The 18,756-nt window shown below is 44.5% G+C and overlaps 1 protein-coding gene across 1 annotated transcript in view; it reads right to left on the reverse strand.

Annotated features, from left to right (window-relative positions):
* The window catches only part of FUZ (fuzzy planar cell polarity protein), a 176,409-nt gene that overhangs the window by 42,891 nt on the left and 114,762 nt on the right, over positions 1 to 18,756 (reverse strand). The window contains exon 9 of the mRNA XM_082273581.1: positions 8,541 to 8,620. Coding sequence (XP_082129707.1) covers positions 8,541 to 8,620 — 80 coding nt within the window. The remainder of the gene's footprint in view (positions 1 to 8,540; positions 8,621 to 18,756) is intronic.

Consider the following 18,756-nt stretch of genomic DNA (forward strand, 5'->3'; position numbering starts at 1 on the left):
ATATTGCTCTATAATTGTAAGGAAGTCTTTTGATGAGGAGATGAGAGTACCACGGGCATCTTTGAGGCCAGATATGTGAGTGGGGGTGTGTGCAGACTTGCATAATTTTGCAAGTAGTTTTCCAGGTTTGTTGCTGAATTTGTGGTATTTTAGTTCTAAGTGAGATTTGTGAATAGATTCCTGCACGTATGCCCAGAGATCGAAATTGTGTTTGGCTTTACGCCAAAGTATTCTGTTCATGGGAGAGTTGGAGTGGGACAGGCAAGATTGGGCTGTGCGCAGACGGTCGCTAGCATCATGACAATTCTTAAAGACATTCCTTTTGTGGGAGGTCGAAAAGGAGATAATTCTTATGCATAATATGGTCAGAAAAGATTTGGGTTGTTGTTATGTATCGAGTTGTATAAGCAAACTCATTCCAGGTCTCAAGGAAAGATCATGGTTATGGGCTAGAAAGGAGGGAAAACGCCATGTCTTTGTGGTTGTGTTAAAGCTATGGAGTTGTACGGAAATGGGGCCGTAGTTGGAAATAGCAATTTAGTGTATGTGAGTTTCAGATGTGAGTGGGAGCAGAGACGGGTTACAAAATAAATAGTAGATTCTGGAAAGGGTATGGTGTGGTGGGGAGTAAAAAGTGGATTCCTTGCCTTCAGGGTGGGCCAGTCTCCAGATGTCTAGAGGTTGGAGAGCTTCTGCAAAGGTTGCAAGAGGGAGCCCCGAGACGGAGGGGTGGGGGGGGCAGGGAAAGTCAAGCTGCTTGATTTGTCTTCGGAGACATCCATGAGTGAATTAAAGTCCCCTCCCACTATGAGAGGAAGGTGCAGGTAATGGGATAGGTGTGTAGAGATTGTTCGAAAAAAAGTCTTGGAGGGGGAATTAGGGGCATACACATTTGTTACCGCTAAGTCCCTGTTGGCGATGCATAAGTGGATAGTCAAGAGACGACCTGCATCATCTTGTTTTGTTGAAATCACTTCGCACGGAAGGGATTTGTGGATGAGAACCAAGACCCCTGCCTTTCTATTCACCGACTCAGAGCCAAATACTTGTCCCACCCAGAGTTTCCGCAAACGCTGAAGGTCCTCAGAGGGGAGGTGGGTGAGCTATGTTAAGAGTTGTATGATTCCGGGAGACCAATGCGGGTATTTCTGCGGGAAGGATTTTCCAAATCGTCTAACTTTTCTAAGATATACCGTTGGGTCTGGGAGGCTGCTTGTGACACAGTTAAAGAGCTCTGAAACTCTTCCTCTAGCTCTGATAATCTGTAATCTGCCTCTGTGAGCCTGCCTGCATGTTCCTTCAGCTCCCTGCGGAGCTGGTCAATTCCTGCCGAGACAGCTCTATCCACTGCATTTGTGATTGTAGGGGATATCAGGGCTGCAAGACAGCCTGGGCAATCCTACCGTAGTCCTCCTCAGCTAGCACCAATCCTGAGGCAGCCTGAGATGAAGGGAAACCTGCAGATGGGGGGAGCAGTGCTATCGGCCATCTTCGCTATCTGTGACAGGAGTGTCGGCTGCTCGAGGACAGTGCCGGGTTCTGGAACAGGACCGCCGTGGATAAGGTAGCGGTCCATCCGCTCGGTGCCCAGTTCTCGTGGGGAGAAGGAGGGAGGTGTTTCTGGCGTGACCAAGGGGTATTAGCCGGTTTTCTATGCAAAGCCCCTCCAAAGCTGCTGCCGCACACTCCTTCTACGTGGGTGCCGGAAGCGTAAGTATGATGCTCCGTTTTAAAGTCGCACACACTGCAGTAATAAGTGCGTCAACCAGCGCTTTCTCATTCGCTGTTGCGCCCGTGGAGGAATCATCCTCACTATCGGAGGGGGCGACGTGATATCAAGTCCCTCCAGACAGGCCATGTCCACCGCGACATCAGGCTCAGAATTAGAGGAGACAGGCTGAGCAGGGGAAGGCGGGAGACACTTCCTCTTGGGCTTTTGCACACAAGTCACTTCTACCTGGGATACTAAGAACTATAGGACCGCCATCAGCGCAACCATGGGAAGCTGCGGTTCCGAGGAACCTGCCACTTCCATGAGGGGATCAAAGGAAGAGCTGTGACCCTGAGGCTCCATAGGGAAAAGGAAGACCTTGCAGTTCAGAAGATTTCTTGGCACCACTAAATGACCCCCCAATGCTCAAGGTACCTAACAGCAGAGAGAGATACACAGGGACCCCCAAGGACTCACCCTACCAGCCAGAGAAGCGCTGTAATTCGGACCCAGCAATGCCATCTGCTTCATATATCCTAGGACAGAAAGAGGAAGAATAGGCGCACCGGTCACTCCACAAGGTTTCCGACCGTCTCCAGCGTCTCCCCAGACTAAGGGAAAATGGCAGCCGTGACGTCATCTGGCTACACAAACATGGCCACCGTCCAGGGGGCCAGCTAAACCAAAGAAAAATGGCCGCTGTGACGTCATCTGACTTCTCCAACATGGCCACTGGGAGCTCAAGACACAGAAAAGCATGCTGCCAGAATCTTCCCTGCGCCCTCTGCACCAATGCGCCCTCTGCAAGGGGACCCCCCTCTGAAGGTACTATACTCCCCAGGCAGGGCATACATTTTTGGGGACTCAGCTGCGCACCCTGCACCGCTTGCACTGGGACCCCCAAACTGCACTATACCCACACTACACACACAGTAGGGCATGCACCTAGGGGTCACTGCTGTGCCTCCTGCACTAGGACCCCTCCAGACCAAGGTAATGTACCCCAGGGCAGGACACACACCACCCCAGGACCCTTACAGAGGGGGGATGGCAGGGGAGACCCCAGGATCTCTGCTGCGTCCTCTGCCCTGGGACCCCCACCAGTCCTCGGGGGAGGGAGGATGGGGGAAAGCCCAGCCCAACTTAGGGACTTTAGGATGGGATAAGGGAACCCGCAGGCAGGCCCGACCATCCTAGGAGGGTACCCGCATCCACCTCAAACTGCCCAAAGTGGGAGAGGGGGGAACTGTACTTACCCTGCCATGCTGCGGGTGGCGCTCCAGACAGAACTCCTTGCCACTGAGGTAGGGGAGCTGTCGGCCAAGGGGGCGATGCGACTCGGACCAGCACCTGGTCGTATGTGACCCTGCAAGACGTTTACCTCACAGGCCAGCCTCTGTCCGTGAGGCTATGTAGCGGCCGACCTAGCATGTAGCCGCAGTCTGCACGCGTTCACTGGCCGCGGACTGGGGGGACTACTGGATCTAGATTATCTAGCCTGTCGCCCGGCAGTTGATTGTAGATCTCCCAGTAGAAAAACAAAAAAGATGCAAGGAAGGAGAAAAAATTGCTAGGACCAAGAGATCCCAGCAGGGAGCCCATGTTTTTACTCTTGACCAGACAGATTAAAAATGTAATACCTAGAGTAGAGAGGGAGGTGATATACCCAGCTGAGGATGGCTCATGGGCGTAGCCAAGTGTTTTTTGTTCTGCCTAGTCCTACTCCTGGAGGAGGCAATGTAACCCAGTAGTTATGACTTATGGAGCGCTGTGTCAGTCGATGAACAAAAAATAAAAATAAAACAATGCCTGTGTATTTAGCAAGAAGGGTAATCACTGGCTGCACTTTATTTAAAAATGTGAAGCTGGAAATGGGTGGGTAGGTAGGAGGGTGGATGATGCAGGGTGTCTGCTAATAAGGTCAGCTAGTCAACTCCTTTCTGTGTCATGACCTATAGTTTGCCCAGGAAGTAAGGCAGAAGTAATGGATACGTGTTTGGAAACATCCATGAAGACAGTGAAATAAGTGTCTGTAGAATTAATGGAAAGCTTCAATATTTTTGCAAAAGAAGTAAATTAATGCTGAACTGGTACATAGCTGGGATTTAGAAAAAAAAAAAAGGTAAACAAAGATGAACTTATCCTCTAAAAACATGGTCTCTCAACATTATAGAATCTGTCTGGGATTAAACGAAGAGATGGAAAGATCTGAGGCGGTCTACATCCACAAAAGATCTGTGGTTTGATCTCCAAGATGTTTGGAGCAACCTACCTGCCAGGACAAATGACTTGAGTGCCTCTGTTGCTCCTCCGACACCTTTAAAAGTTCATAGTCAAACTATTTCTAAATTGAATGTCCTTTTTTCATTCTTTATAAGGCTGTTTGTTATAAGCAATGTGTTATGGTCTCTTTTTCCTTTATCTGTTTATTATGCTCATTTTTTCTGGTGTGTATGTAAACGTGTAAGAGGTATTTTTTGTTATGACTGAAATTATGGCTATTTAGCCTATATAAGCTTAAGTACCGTGTGCCTCAGAGTTGTACATGCTTGTGTTCTGAACTTAAATTAAAAACGTTTGTAATAAAAAAAAAAAAAAAAAAAAAGTTAATTTCTTTCAGTAATTCTATTCAAAAAGTGTAACTCTTGTTATGTTACAGCCTTATTCCAAAATAGATTAAATTGATTATTTTTCTCAAATTTCTACAAACAATACCTCATAATGACAACGTGAAAAAAATTTGTTTGAAATCTTTGCAAATTTTTTAAAAATAAAAAACAAAAACACAAAAAAAAAAAAAAATCACATGTACATAAGTATTCACAGCCTTTGCCATGACACTCAAAATTGCGCTCAGGTGCATCCTGTTTCCACTTATCATCCTTGAGATGTTTCTACAACTTGATTGGAATCAACCTTTGGTAAATTCACTTGATTTGACATGATTTGGAAAGGCACACACCTGTCTATAAAAGGTCCCACAGTTAACAGTACATGTCAGAGAACAAACCAAGCCATGAAGTCCAAGGAGTTGGCTTAAGGCCCCTTTCACACATGCGGACCGTTCAGATCCGCCTGAACGGATGCCCCATGCATCCCTATGGGGCACCGGATGTCAGCGGAGACATGTCCGCTGACATCCGATCCGATCCTGTCCGTTCTCATTGTATTCCCCCATAGAGAAGAGCGGGGATCTGACACCCCAGTCTCCACACACAGAGCGGAGACGGAGCTGTCATCCGCCTGCTCAGCGGGGGATAGGCGTATTGTTAGCTCAAAATCTCGTCAGGAGGCAATCACGATGATATACAGCCCTTCAGTTGCTAACCCCCCCCTCGATAGTGAATTTCCTCTCGTCCGGCTGGGAGTTATGACGACACATAGCACTCAAACTTAGCGCAGTCACAACTGATTTTATTGCAAGTTTAGCTCATATTTAAAGGCAAGTTTTGAGCGGGAAAGACTGCCCCAAACTGGTTACAATTCATCAGTCAAATTAACAATAGCACATGTCTCATAGAACAGTACATGAAAGGCTTTTGTTTCCCTATGCATTTGTGTCAATATGGGGTGTTCTTGTATCTGAATCTATGTTTTGTGGTACTAGTCGCTCCGTCTGCATTCAGTTGTCATGTGCTAATGTAAGCAATTGTCAATTGTTTATGGGTGGTGTCAGTAATCTCTTATGCAAAAAGTCTTGTAATCAAAATGCTAAATATCCAACTGTCAAGTGTTCAAATGAATGAATGGAGAGGTGGTTTAACATGTCGTCTAAATGCAAAATACAGCTGGCTGCTGTCCAAGGTGGATGAATGGGTGTCAGTCTAGCTCGTTACTATGTAAATGCAAGGGCCCATATTTCATCATGGAATGGGCATGAACTGAAATATATAGATGAAATATAATAAGGCATGTTAATACAATCTTTCACATATCGATTCCCCGCTGAGCATAAAACGGGACGGACTGGATCGGACATGTGTGAAAGGGGCCTTAGACTTCCGAGACAGGATTATATCAAGGCACAGAAACATTTCTACAGCATTGAAGGGCCCAATGAGCACAGTGGTCTTCATCATCAGTATATGGAAGAAGTTTGGAACCACCAGGACTCTTCCTAGAGCGGGCTTGTCTAGCCAAACTGAGCGATCGGGGGAGAAGGGCCTTAGTCAGGGAGGTGACCAAGAAACCAATGGTCACTCTGAAAGAGCACAAGCATTTCTCTGTGGAGAGTGGAGAACCTTCCAGAACAACAACCATCTCTGCAGCACTCCACCAATCAAGCCTGTATGGTAGAGTGGCCAGACGGAAGCCACTCCTCAGTAAAAGGCACCTGACAGCCTGCCTGGAGTTTGCCAAAAGGCACCTGAAGGACTCTCAGACCATAAGAAACAAAATTCTCTGGTCTGATGAAACAAAGATTTTACTCTTTGGCCTGAATGGCAAGCGTCATGTCTGGAGGAAAACAGGCATCGCTCATCACCTGGCCAATACCATCCCTACAGTGAAGCATGGTGGTGGCAGCATCATGCAGTGGGGATGTTTTTTAGCGTTAGGAACTGGGAGACTAGTCAGGATCAAGGAAAGATGAATGCAGCAATGTACAGAGACAGCGTTGATGAAAACCTGCTCCAGAGCGCTCTGGACCTCAGCACACAGCCAAGATTATAAAGGTGTGGCTATGGGACAACTCTGTGAATGTCCTTGAGTGGTCCAGCAAGAGCCCAGACTTAAACCCAATTGAACATTTCTGGAAAGATCTGAAAATGGTTAATGGTTGTGAACTGATGCCCCCCATCCAACCTGATGGAGCTTGAGAGGTCCGGAAAAGAAGAATCTGAGAAAGTGCCCAGCTTGTAGCATCATACTCAAATAGACTTGAGGCTGTAATTGGTGCCAAAGGAGCTTCAACAAAGTATTAAGCAAAGGTTGTGAATACTTATGTACACGGGATTATTTACTTTTTTATTTTTAATAAATTTGCAAATATTTCAAACAAACTTCTTCAACGTTGTCATTATGGGGTATTATTGTTAGAATTTTGAGGAAAATTATACATTTTAATCAATTTTGGAAAAAAGTTTTAACATAACAAAATGTGGAAAAAGTGAAGCGATTACTTTCTGGATGCACCATAGATGCATTACACACAGTGATATTTCAAGCATTTCTTTCTTTTAATTTTGATGATTATGGCTTACAGCTAGTGAAAACCCAGAATGTAGTATTTTAGAAAATAGGAGGCGACCAGCCTGTGGCACTGCTGAGGTGTTATGGGAGCCCAGGTTGCTTTGATAGTGTCCTTCAGCTCTTCTGCATTGTTGGGTCTGGGGTCTCTCATCTTCCTCTTGAAAATACCCTACACCCTATGGGGTTTAGGTCAGGTGAGTTTGCTGGCCAATCAAGCACAGTGATACCATGATTATTAAATCAGGTATTGGTACTATTGCTAGTGTGGGCAGGTGGCAAGTCCTGCTGAAAAATGTAATCAGCATCTCCATAAAGCTGGTCAGCAGAGGGAAGCATGAAGTGTTCTAGAATTGTTTTGGTAGAGGGCTGCGCTGACTTTGGACTTGATAAAACACATTGGATCAACACCAGTAGATGACATGGCTCCCAAAATCATCACTGACTGTGGAATATTTGGCATTTTATTTGGGAATCAAAGTCCCAGAGTCTGGAGGAAGAGTGGAGAGGCACATAATCCAAGTTGCATGAGGTCCAGTGTAAAGTTTCCACAGTCAGTGATTATTTGGGGAGCCATATCATCTGCTGCGGTTGGTCCACTATGTTTTATCAAGTCCAAAGTCAGTGCAGCCCTCTACAAGGATATTCTAGAGCACTTCATGCTTCCCTCTGCTGACCAGTTTTATGGAGATGTTGATTTCATTTTCCAGCAGGACTTGGAACCTGCTCACACTGGCAAAAGTACCAACACCTGGTTTAATGTTTATGGTATCACTGTGCTTGACCGGCCAGCAAACTCGCCTGACCTAAACTTCGTAGAGAATATGTGGGGTATGGTCAAGAGAGAGATGAGAGACAACAGACCCAACAATGCAGATGAGCTGTAGGCCGCTTTTAAAGCAACCTGAGCTTCCATAACACCTCAGCAGTGTCACAGGCTGATCGCCTCTATGCCACGCTGCAGTGATGCAGTAATTCATGCAAAAGGAGCCCCGACCAAGTATTGAGTGCATACTGTACATGGACATACTTTTCAGTAAGCCAACATTTCTGTATTAAAAATCCTCTTTTTTATTTTTTTAATTGGTTTTATGTAATATTCAATTTAACTGAGATAGTGAATTTTGGGTTTTTACTAGCTGTATGCCAAAATCATCAACATTTAAATAAAAAAATGCTTAAAAATGTATCACTCTGTGTGTAACACAGCTATATAAAATATATGAGTTTCACTTCTTATCTAGAACTTCTTTAAAAATTAACTTTTTGATGATATTCTAATTTTACGAGATACACCTGTATAAGAAAGCCCTAAAAAAAATACTAATGCAAACATCAGATCTAAGAATTGGTATCCTGCAATATAATTAAAATTTTTTTGGTTTAAAATAGCTTTAATCCTTCTTTCTAATCAATCCAGTGTCCATAAATGTAAAAGTAAAGAGAGTCAAAAACTAATACCGCAGTTTCAAAAGCACAATTAATAGAAATTCCTACAAACAGTACAAAGCACTGCATCAGCAGGCTTTATTTACTTCTGTAGGTTGGGTTCTCGTCTGAGCAAAGCTTGAATTCTTGAGAAGGCTACAAAGGAGTTACTAAACAGGCAGGTCATCTTAAAAGAGAACTAATATTAGTTCACCTGATCTTTGCATGTCCTCAGTAGGATGAACTTGCACAGTATATAAACTTTTATTTAAATCCCGATTGACCAGCAAGATGCTACAATAAAACAGAAACATAAAAGACATACATTAGATATTCATGCAAAAAAAAAAAAAAAGAAAAAGAATCACAGTTTAATCAATATTTCCAGGGGAAACTCTACCATGAACTGACTTATTAGCTGGAACAACATAAATGGTTTAAAGTATCCACCAGTTACTTCAGGGATGGGCAATTAAATTCTCCCAAGGGGCAACATAAGAAACTGGGACTGTTAGAGGGCCGAACCGATTTTTAAATTAAAAATAGTGTATAGTAAAAAATATTTTGAATAAACCAGCAGCCTTAAGTCACCCATAGATGGATCGATTCTTAGCTGGTTGGGCTGGCCAAGATTCAATCAATGAATGGGCAGTCTGGTTGCACTTGGGTACAACCAGCCTGTCAGATTTTTTACATGCGATTACTGCAGGTGGCTTTAGCTGCTAGCAATAATCATTGTGTTCTGCTTGCCAGGAAGGCTCTTAGAATGCAGTGGCGCTGCAGGAGGGATTCCCCCATCAACACAGGCAGCAGTTTTCTTTTCTTTCTTTCCTTCCACCAGTGGTATGCCGCACAGAAAGGATACACGAAAGACATCAGAAATCTATGTGGGAAATTTCAAGTTTATAAATCTATTGCACTATCCTGCTGTCTTTTCAGCAACATTTCTTCCTGTATTTTATGTCAAAATAAGGGGGTGCATTGTCCAGTTATGGAAGGTGCCTCAGGACCATGTTGCAAAGGGATTTATAAGAGCACAAAAAGGTGGAAAACGTGATCATTAGAAATCATCTCCTTCTTGAGATGTTTTAAAGTGTTTTTTTGCACTCATACTTACTTTTACAGGCTGAGTATTTTTGTGATGGTTATATGATAACAGTCTTTGTTTAAGAACTATCATGAAAACTTCTTTCGGATTGCATGGGTATGTGCCAAGATTTATAAATGTATGTGGTCTGGCAAGGATGCTGCTCCTGCAGTATGTGTGCATTGTATGGTAAGATTTTCCACAACTGCACAATTGGCAAGTACTATACTCAGAGCTTTAAGGTTTGCAAATGTATTGCACTAGGATTGATTAATCCTAAGGGCTCATGCACACTGCATCTCATAGAAGCGGCTCTTACAGAATTTTGAACTTTTTGGAGCTCTCATTTTTTTCTGCCTGGAAACTCCCCTCCATGTTAGCCAATTTGTCCATGCACACTATGGCTTTTTCAGGAGTATACATGCATATGCTTTTAGGGTCGATTCACACTGGGGCAACCTGTCAGAAGACTTAGTCCCCTGACAAGTTGCGCCCCATTTAATGCATTAGGACCCTTCTAATTGGAGCGACTCAAGTCGCTCCGACTTAGAAAAAGGTTCCTACACTACTTGAGGGCAACTTCCATTGACTTCTGTTAAAGAAGTTGTTTGCTAGCCATGATGAAGTAGCGCTGTGTGGCACGCCTTCAAAGTTGGGCGACTTTGAAGCTCCGCTAGCGTGAACCAAGACTTACAGGCAGAAGAAAAAAACCCATCAAACTCGCATTTTAGAGTGCAGCTTACCAGCAGAAAAGACGCCCAAGTGCCCAAAAAGTGTGAAAAAGCTTAAAGAAGCTTGAAGACATACACACCAAAAAAAAAAAAAAAGGAAAAAATTAGCAGAGGGGAGAGTTTGTGAAAAAAAATGCTTACGCTCCAAAAAGTTCAAAGAGGCTCAATAAAACTGTTCGCCTGCTGGACTAATATCTTTGTCTTGTGAACTTGCTCCTGTTTTGCCGGGACGGATTTGAGGGGTACTCATGGGGCTTATTTTTGAATGATGGACCTACTGGGTGGAGCCTGGGGGGGGGGGATTAACCTGTTGTCACTTGTTTTGTTCTAGTGCTGCCCTGTGTGGCATTGTGTTGTATTTGTCTGTTTTGTTTTGCTGAAAAAATGTAATAAACACAAATTTTCAAAAAAAAAAAAAAAAAGAAGCTCAATAAAAAACGTACAAAAAAGAGCACAAAAAAAAAAAAAAAAAAAAAAAAAAAAAAGCACAAGCTTCGTCAGAGAAATAAAAGCTCAAATGCCTGTAAAACAGCTTTCTTGAGCTGCAGTATGCGTGAGCCCTTACAGTCCAGTTGCAATGGCCACTGGAAGTACATGTTCATTTTTTCTGCTGGGTTGAAATGCATTTTTTTGAATATACAGTATAAACCATCTATATCAGGGGTGCCCAACCTGTTGACCTTCCTGAGCCACAGTGGAGAAATACACTAACAATGTCAGGTTTCTGTGATGTAAAAGAATGAGACAAAGCTAAATAATTTCAGAACTTTTTTTCACCTTTAATGTGACCGATAAACTGTACAACTCAATTGAAAAAAACAAACTGAGATCTTTAAAGGGGGGTACAAATAAAAAATGACTCCCTCTCATAAATGGGACTGCAGTTGTGTTTAGAATTGAGCAATCACCTTCAATCTCATGTTAAATAGGAGTCCGTACACACCTGCCATCATTTAAAATGTCTCTGATTAACCCCAAATAAAGTTCAGCTGTTCTAGTAGGTCTTCCATGACATTTTCTGAGTCGCATCCTACAGCAAAAGCCATGGTCCGCAGAGAGCTTCCAAAGCATCAGAAGGATCTCATTGTTAAAAGGTATCAGTCAGGAAAAAAGGTACAAAAGAAGTTCCAAGGCACTAGATATAACATGTAAAATAAATAAGGATGCGCTGTTTTTGACTGAGATATTATCCTAAAAATGATTAGGTAACAGATGCAATAAACCATGTGCAATAAGCAAAATCAAACAACACTAAATGTTCAAATGGCAAAGTGTCACTAGAAAAGATAAGATATACCATGAAACACAGTGAAGACAGTCATCAAGTGGAGAAAATATAGCACAACAGTGACATTATAAAGAACTGGCTATCCCTCCAAAATTGATGAAAAGACAAGAAGAAAACTGGTCAGGGAGGCTGCCAAGAGGACTACGGCAACATTAAAAGAGCTGCAGGAATATCTGGCAAGTACTGGCTGTGTGGTACGTGTGACAACCATTTCCCGTATTCTTCATATGTCTGGGCTATGGGGTAGAGTGGCAAGACTGAAACCTTTTCTTAGGAAGAAAAACATCCAAGTCCGGCTAAATTTTGCAAAAACACATCTGAAGTCTCCCAAAAGCATTTGGGGAAAATATGTTATGGTCCGATGAAACCAAGGTTGAACTTTTTGGCCACAATTCCAAAAATGGGATTTTTGACTTACCGTAAAATCTATTTCTCTGATGTTAATTGACGGACACAGGTCCTGATCTTAACCATTGGGTTATACTGCCCCCTACAGGAGTAGGACACTAGGAAGAAAAAAAAGACAGACTACGCCTATAGGCAGTCGGGTATACTCCCCCTCTCTGCTATAGCTAATCAGTTTTTTTATTGCCTAGTCAGGAGTAAGGACCTTGTTCCTTGCTGGGACCTTTGATCCTGGCAATTTTTTCCTTTTAGATCGATTCTTTCTATTTTTTTCTCTGCGAGATCTACAATCAACTGCTGGACTGGGCGACTGGCTGGATAATCTAGATCCAGTGGACACCCCAGTCTGGCCAGTGAGCGCGTGCAAACCTCAGGTCTGCCGCGACAGAGCCCCACTGGAGGGGGGCTGGCCTGAGAGTTAAAATGCCTCGCGAGGTCGCATATGACCAGGTTTTTTGGCCTGCGTCACATTCTTCCTGGCCGACAGCCCCCGCATTTAGATGGAGAGGAGGTTCTGTCTGGAGCGGTGCCTGTCTGGTTCCTGGTATGGTAAATAGTTCTCCTCCCTTTCCCCCTGGAGGGTCTTGGGGGTGGACGTGGGCACCACCATGGGAGGGTCGGACTCAGTTTTGTTACAAGCAGTGTCAGAAGATTTATAACTCCACAGAGGGGTGGGTGCTGTGTCCGTCAATGAACATCAGAGAAATGGATTTTACAGTAAGACAAAAATCCCATTTTCTCTTTCTTTCATTGACGGACACAGCTCCTGATCTTCTTAACCATTGGGACGTCCCAAAGTAGTGTCAAACATGAGGGGTGGGAACAACAAGAAAAAATTCCCAAAGCCTAAACTATAGCCAACCAGGTAACAGGAGCTCAACCAAAAACAACTGGAGCACACCTGAAAAACAGGATTAGGTCCTCTAAACAGCAGCCTGCAAAACCTTGCGGCCAAAAGGAAACATCCGCAGGTGCCAACCTATCCACTTTATAAAATTTTGTAAAAGCTTGCACAGACGACCGGGTGGCCGCCTTGCAAACCTGCGTCACTGACCCCTGATGATAGAAGGCCCAGGAGGCACTGAGCACCCTTGACAGGGGAAGGAGGAACCTGACCCTTGATAGAATAGGCCTGAGTCACCGTCTGTCTCATCCATCTGGAAATGATCGCAGAGGAAGCAGACAGTCCTTTCCGAGGCCCATCCGTGAGCACAAATAGAGAGTCTGACTTCCTAAAAGACTCCATAGCTGCCAGGTACACCCAAATTGCCCGAACCACATCCATGGCATGCAAAGCAATTTCCTTAGGATGTTTTGCCCTGGGACACAGGGAAGGCAACACAATGTCTTTGTTCAAGAGGAAAACAGAGACAACCTTTGGAAGGAATGACAGAGAGAGGCGAAGCACCACCTTATCTCTGTGAACCACCAAGTAAGGTGAACGACAAGATAACGCCGCCAATTCCCACACTCTGTGCGCAGAGGTGATCGCCACCAAAAATGCCACCTTCTGGGACAGTGTAAGCAGGGAAATCTCTCGAAGATTTTCGAAGGGAGGCTTCTGGAGAACTAAGAGTACCAAGTTGAGGTTCAATGGTGGTAATGGAGACCGCATTAGAGGAGCCAAGTGTCGAACCCCCTGAAGAAAAGTACGCACCAGAGAGTGCGTGGCCAAAGGTCGTTGAAAAAAGACCGACAAGGCCAACACCTGGCCCTTGATGGTACTCAAAGCAAATTTCTGTTCAACCACCCGCTGAAGGAAGGTCAAGACCCGAGCCACCGAGAAAGAGTGAGGGTGAACCCAAAGAGATTCACACAACGAAATGTACATTTTCCACGTACGATAGTAGAACTTCCTAGAGGTAGACTTCCTGGCTTTCAACAGCATTGGAATCACCGACGCAGATAAACCCCTATCCTTCAGCACTTGGCTTTCAACAGCCAAGCCATTAAAGCCAGCGACTGTAAAGCAGGATGGAAGATTGGCCCTTGGGACAGCAGATCCTCCCTGAGAGGTAGTTTCTACAAGACGTTGGTGACCAGCCACACCAGGTCAGCATAACTAGACTCACGAGACCAGTCCGGAGTCATTAGAATGACCAGAATCCCTTCTGCCCCGATCCTGAGTCTTGGCAGAAGCTTGAGAGGAGGGAAGGCTTAAATCAGGTGATACTGGCCCAACAAGCCCACCAGTGCTTCTGTGGCGTCCGCCAGAGGATACGGTGCCCGTGCACAAACCTCTGCTCCTTTCTGTTGAGCCGCGACGCCAACAGATCCATCTCAGGGGTGCCCCACCGGGGACACAACTGATAAAACGCCTCCGGAAAAAGGGACCACTCCCCTTGATCCAACACCTGCCGACTGAGATAATCAGCCTGACAGTTTTCCACCCCTGGAATGTGCACAGTGGAGAGGGCTGGAAGGAAACGTTCTGCCCACTTTAGAATGCTGGCTACCTCCAGAGCTGCAAAGACCCTTCTTGTGCCCCCCCTGGTGATTGACGTAAGCTACAGCCGTGGCATAGTCCAATTGAATTTGCACTGGACACCCCTGAAGATGATTCGTCCAATGACCCAGGCACAGTCTGATCGCTCAGAGTTCCAGGACATTGATCCAGAGTCCAGACCCCATGAGCAGAGTTTCGGCCTAGGACGCTCCCCACCCTGACAGGCTGGCATCCGTGATTTGCCCTGTCAAAGTGGCGGAGAATGAAGCCACCAGATCAGGGACCCTCTTGTTCCCCCGGCTCAGGCGGAATTGATATTCCAGAGACTGCAGGCACTTGTCCCATTTGGCCAGAATCTCCCTTTGCAGAGACCTTGTAAGGAACTGTGCAAACAACACTGCCTCGAAGGTAGAGACTATCAGGCCCAGCACCCGCATGCAAGTCTGGAAGGATGACTATCTGCTGGACAGCAGAAGATAAATAGCAGCCTGCAGTTTCGGGAGTTTGTCCAGAGGAAGTAACACTCTGGGTAGAGCCGAGTCCAGAGTCAGACCCAGATAATCCAGTTTTGTGGAAGGAGCCAGAGCAGATTTCTGAAAATTTAGAATCCAGTCGAACTCCCTCAGAGTCCGTATAGTGATCTCCATGTTGTCAATCAGAGCAGTAGGAGGCTCCGCTCAAAGGAGAAGGTCGTTCAAGTAGCCCATTACTGCGATCCCCACTGATGTAACAATGCTAGCACTGGGGCCAACACTTTTGTGAAGACCCGAGAAGCGGAGTCGAGACCAAAGAGTAATGCCATAAACTGATAATGCTCCTCTCCCACAACAAAGCAGAGGAAGCGCTGGTGAACGGCGCCTATTGGAATGTGTAGGTAAGCGTCCTTGATGTCGATAGAGGCAAGGAAATCTCCCTGATGCAGGGATGCCACCACCGTGCAAATGGACTCCATTCTGAACTTCTGTACCTGCAGAAAGCAGTTTAGTGCCTTGAGGTCCAGGATTGGAGGCGCTTTGCCCTCCTTCCTGGGAACTTAAATAAAACCCCTGAAAATGTTCTGTAGTCGTAACCGAAACAATCACCCCTTGAATTACCAGGTCTTACACCACCCCAAAAGAGATCCTGTAAGCGGTCCAAGTACAGGCGAACAATGGAAGGAAAGAACCCTTCCGGGGGTTAGGAATAGAAATCGATCTTGTCGTCGAAATGTATTACTTAGTGGACCCACTTGTCTTGTACTAAGGAAGTCCACAGGTCCAGGAACCAGCAAACACGTTCCCCCCCACCCCAGATACGGGTGAGGGCGCACCTTCATGCTGAAGGATCTGGAGAAGACCGCTCTTGACTTGCCAGAGGCAGGAGGCCTTAAAAGGCTGTGGTCCTGGAGGGACGAAAAAACTTCTTGTGAGCCGAGAAGGACGGGCCACGTCTACGATGAGGATCCTTGCCCTTACTAGCCTGCGGAAGAAAAGTACTCTTCCCCCCTGTGAGACCCTTAATGAGGTCATCCAGGGTAGCTACAAACAGGCGATCTCCTTGAAAAGGAAGCTCAGTTAAGGTCTTTTTAGAGGTCTGGCCCACAGACCAACATTTAAGCCAAAAAATACGCCTAAGGACCACTGCCAAAACAGAGAGGCTAGTAAGTAGGGGAGCCGCATCCAAAGAGGCATTACAGATAAACTGCAGCCCCTGGACCAACTGGTCTGCTAGCTCAGCAAAGGCAGGGGGAAGCCTTTGCCACGGCGCCCCCTCCATGTCACGGTGTAAAGGTTTAGCCCTCTCGGTCAGAGTTTGCGACGCCAGGGCAATGGTGCCGAAGTGCTGAACCAGCCACAGTGTACATATTTCAGGCCACAGCCCCTGCCTCTCTGTCAGCCAGGTCCTTCAAGGCCAGAGACTCCTCAACTGGAATCATAAAGTAATTGGGGGAGAGGTAAATGGCGCTGCCTACTAAAGATGTAAATTGCAGATATAATGTAGGTGAAAGATACAATCCAACAGTATAAATAGATGTGATCACAGTGTTAAAAACCAGACACAATAAAATAAACATACAGTGGAAATTGATTTGGTAATAAATACTAGATATCAAGAACATATAAAAATATATAATATATAGAATAATGGTGCAGATGAAAACTGTGTAAAGTGACTGTGTGACAGGTGCTGCTAGAGTGGTGATAAAATTCCACAAGGAACTACCAAGACATCAAAATTGGTAAAGCCAAACCAGAAGACAAGGAGGATATACCAACACTCGGTGAGCTCCAGGTCCCGTGAGAAACCAAGGATGGGCACAAGGTCCTAGGAGGAATCAAGGATCCCCACAAGAAGAAGAAGAAGTGAGGAATTATATGCCACACCAACCGAACAATTAGAACGGATAGGGGGCAAGAGGAAACGGGCCAGAGGCAAATGGGGGGGCAGGAAGAAAAAGAAGAAGGGAATACTAGGAACAGGCATTTTTAATCTCAGCGGTATTGTTTTTAGCAAAGAGGAATTGGCCATTTTAGACTTGGGTTTGAAATTTGCACCTAAGATATAGATACGTTTGAAGCATATATAGATATTCAAAAATGTTTTTTAAAATCAAGAGAGACCAGAAAAATGCACCTCCGACTCCTTTTAAACATACAGGATTAAGGAACCAATCCATTTTTAACCCTAAAGTCCCAAATAACGAATGCATCAATGCCTTCAAGAAGATGGTGGAGGAGGACATTAAGAAACTGAAAATACACAATAAAGATAGCAAACGTATCTGGAAGTCCATTAATAACATTGAGAAGAATAAGGAAGTCGTTATCCGACCAGCAGATAAGGGAGGAGGTCTAGTCATCGTGAAGGAGGAAATGGACAATCTCTTAAAGGTCCGGGGACCTACAAGAAATTAAATAAGGACCCTAAGAAAGGATACCTACATAAGTTAAAAGCATATGTGAAAAAAGGAAAGGACATTGGTATCCTGATGGAGAAGGAAGCCAAATATTCGATTCCAGAGGCTTCTAAGACCACCGAGATCTATTAACTACCAAAGAAGCTTGAACAACCACCCAGGAGACCTATCGTCAGTGGAGTGGACTCTCTATTCTACCGACTCAGAGAATATTTGGATAAGTTCCTCATACCCTTAGTACAAAAAGGAAAATCTTACCTTAAAGATAGCACCCAGCTTATTAGAAAGATTAAGAATATGGAGATTGAGGACTCCTGTATTTTGGTCACAGTGGACGCAAACTCTCTTTACACGAGCATTAACCAAAAAGAGATTGAAAGGAGTACAGAAAGCCCTCTATGAGGATAATCTAAAACATACCCAGATCCAATATATTCTAGAAGGACTAGAATTAGCGATGGAGAGTAATTATTTCTGGTATGCTAAAGCGTTCTATGCGCAGACTAAAGGAGTGGCTATGGGGGCAAGGTATGCCCCCAGTGTCGCTAATTTATTTATGAATATGTGGGAGGAAAAACACATTTACAGCATCAATAGACCACATTTAAGATACTACAGGCGCTATATAGACATTATCATGATATGGAATGGACCAGTAGCATCCCTGGAGTCCTTCCTTGGAGAGATCAATTCCAATGGATATGGACTTACCTTTACAGGTAATTGGAGTATGGAACAGGTGGACTATTTAGACCTACAAATATATAAGGAAGGAGGTAGCCTACAAACAAGGACTTTTTTTTAAAACAGATAAAAATGGGTATATCCCCACTTCAAGTTGCCACCACCCTAAGTGGAAAAACAACATCCCCAAAGGGCAATATATGAGGCTAAGAAGGAATTGTGGGAAAGTGGATGACTATGATAAACAAGCATTAACTATGACTAAGAGATTCGAGGAGAAAGGATATCACAGAAACATGTTAGAAACTACTAGAGAATTAGTCAGAAATATGGATACGGAGGATCTGCTAAAAACTAAAACGAAAGGACCAGAATGGATTTTTTGATTATACCTTTATTACACGCTATAATAGACAATATAGATCTGTGGAAAAGTTCTTTAGAATGTATTGGACAATTTTAAAGTCAGACAAGACTTTGGCCAAAATACTTCTGGATAAAACGACAAGTTTATTTACCGGAAGGCACCTACACTAAGAAACAGATTGGTACATAACGTAATCGATCCTCCTAAGGATATTAAGATCTTCCCAAATATGAAAGGGTTTGTCAGATGTAGAAGGTGCCTGGCATGCAAGAATAACCCATCCCAACCACGTAAGATAACGAATTTCAAGTCACGAGTCAATCATAAGACCTTTCAAATTAAAAATCTCATTACCTGTAATAGCACACATGTGACCTACTTAATTAAATGCTCAAGTCACCTTGCAATATATAGGACGAACCACTAGACCACTTTATGTAAGAATCAGAGAACATATAAATAACATCAAAAAAGGTTTCCCAAAGCATAGCCTTTCCAGGCATTTCTTGGAGGTACACAATAAGGA

Source organism: Pelophylax lessonae (assembly GCF_965119305.1).
Source record: "Pelophylax lessonae genome assembly, chromosome: 12".
Lineage (NCBI taxonomy): Eukaryota > Metazoa > Chordata > Amphibia > Anura > Ranidae > Pelophylax > Pelophylax lessonae.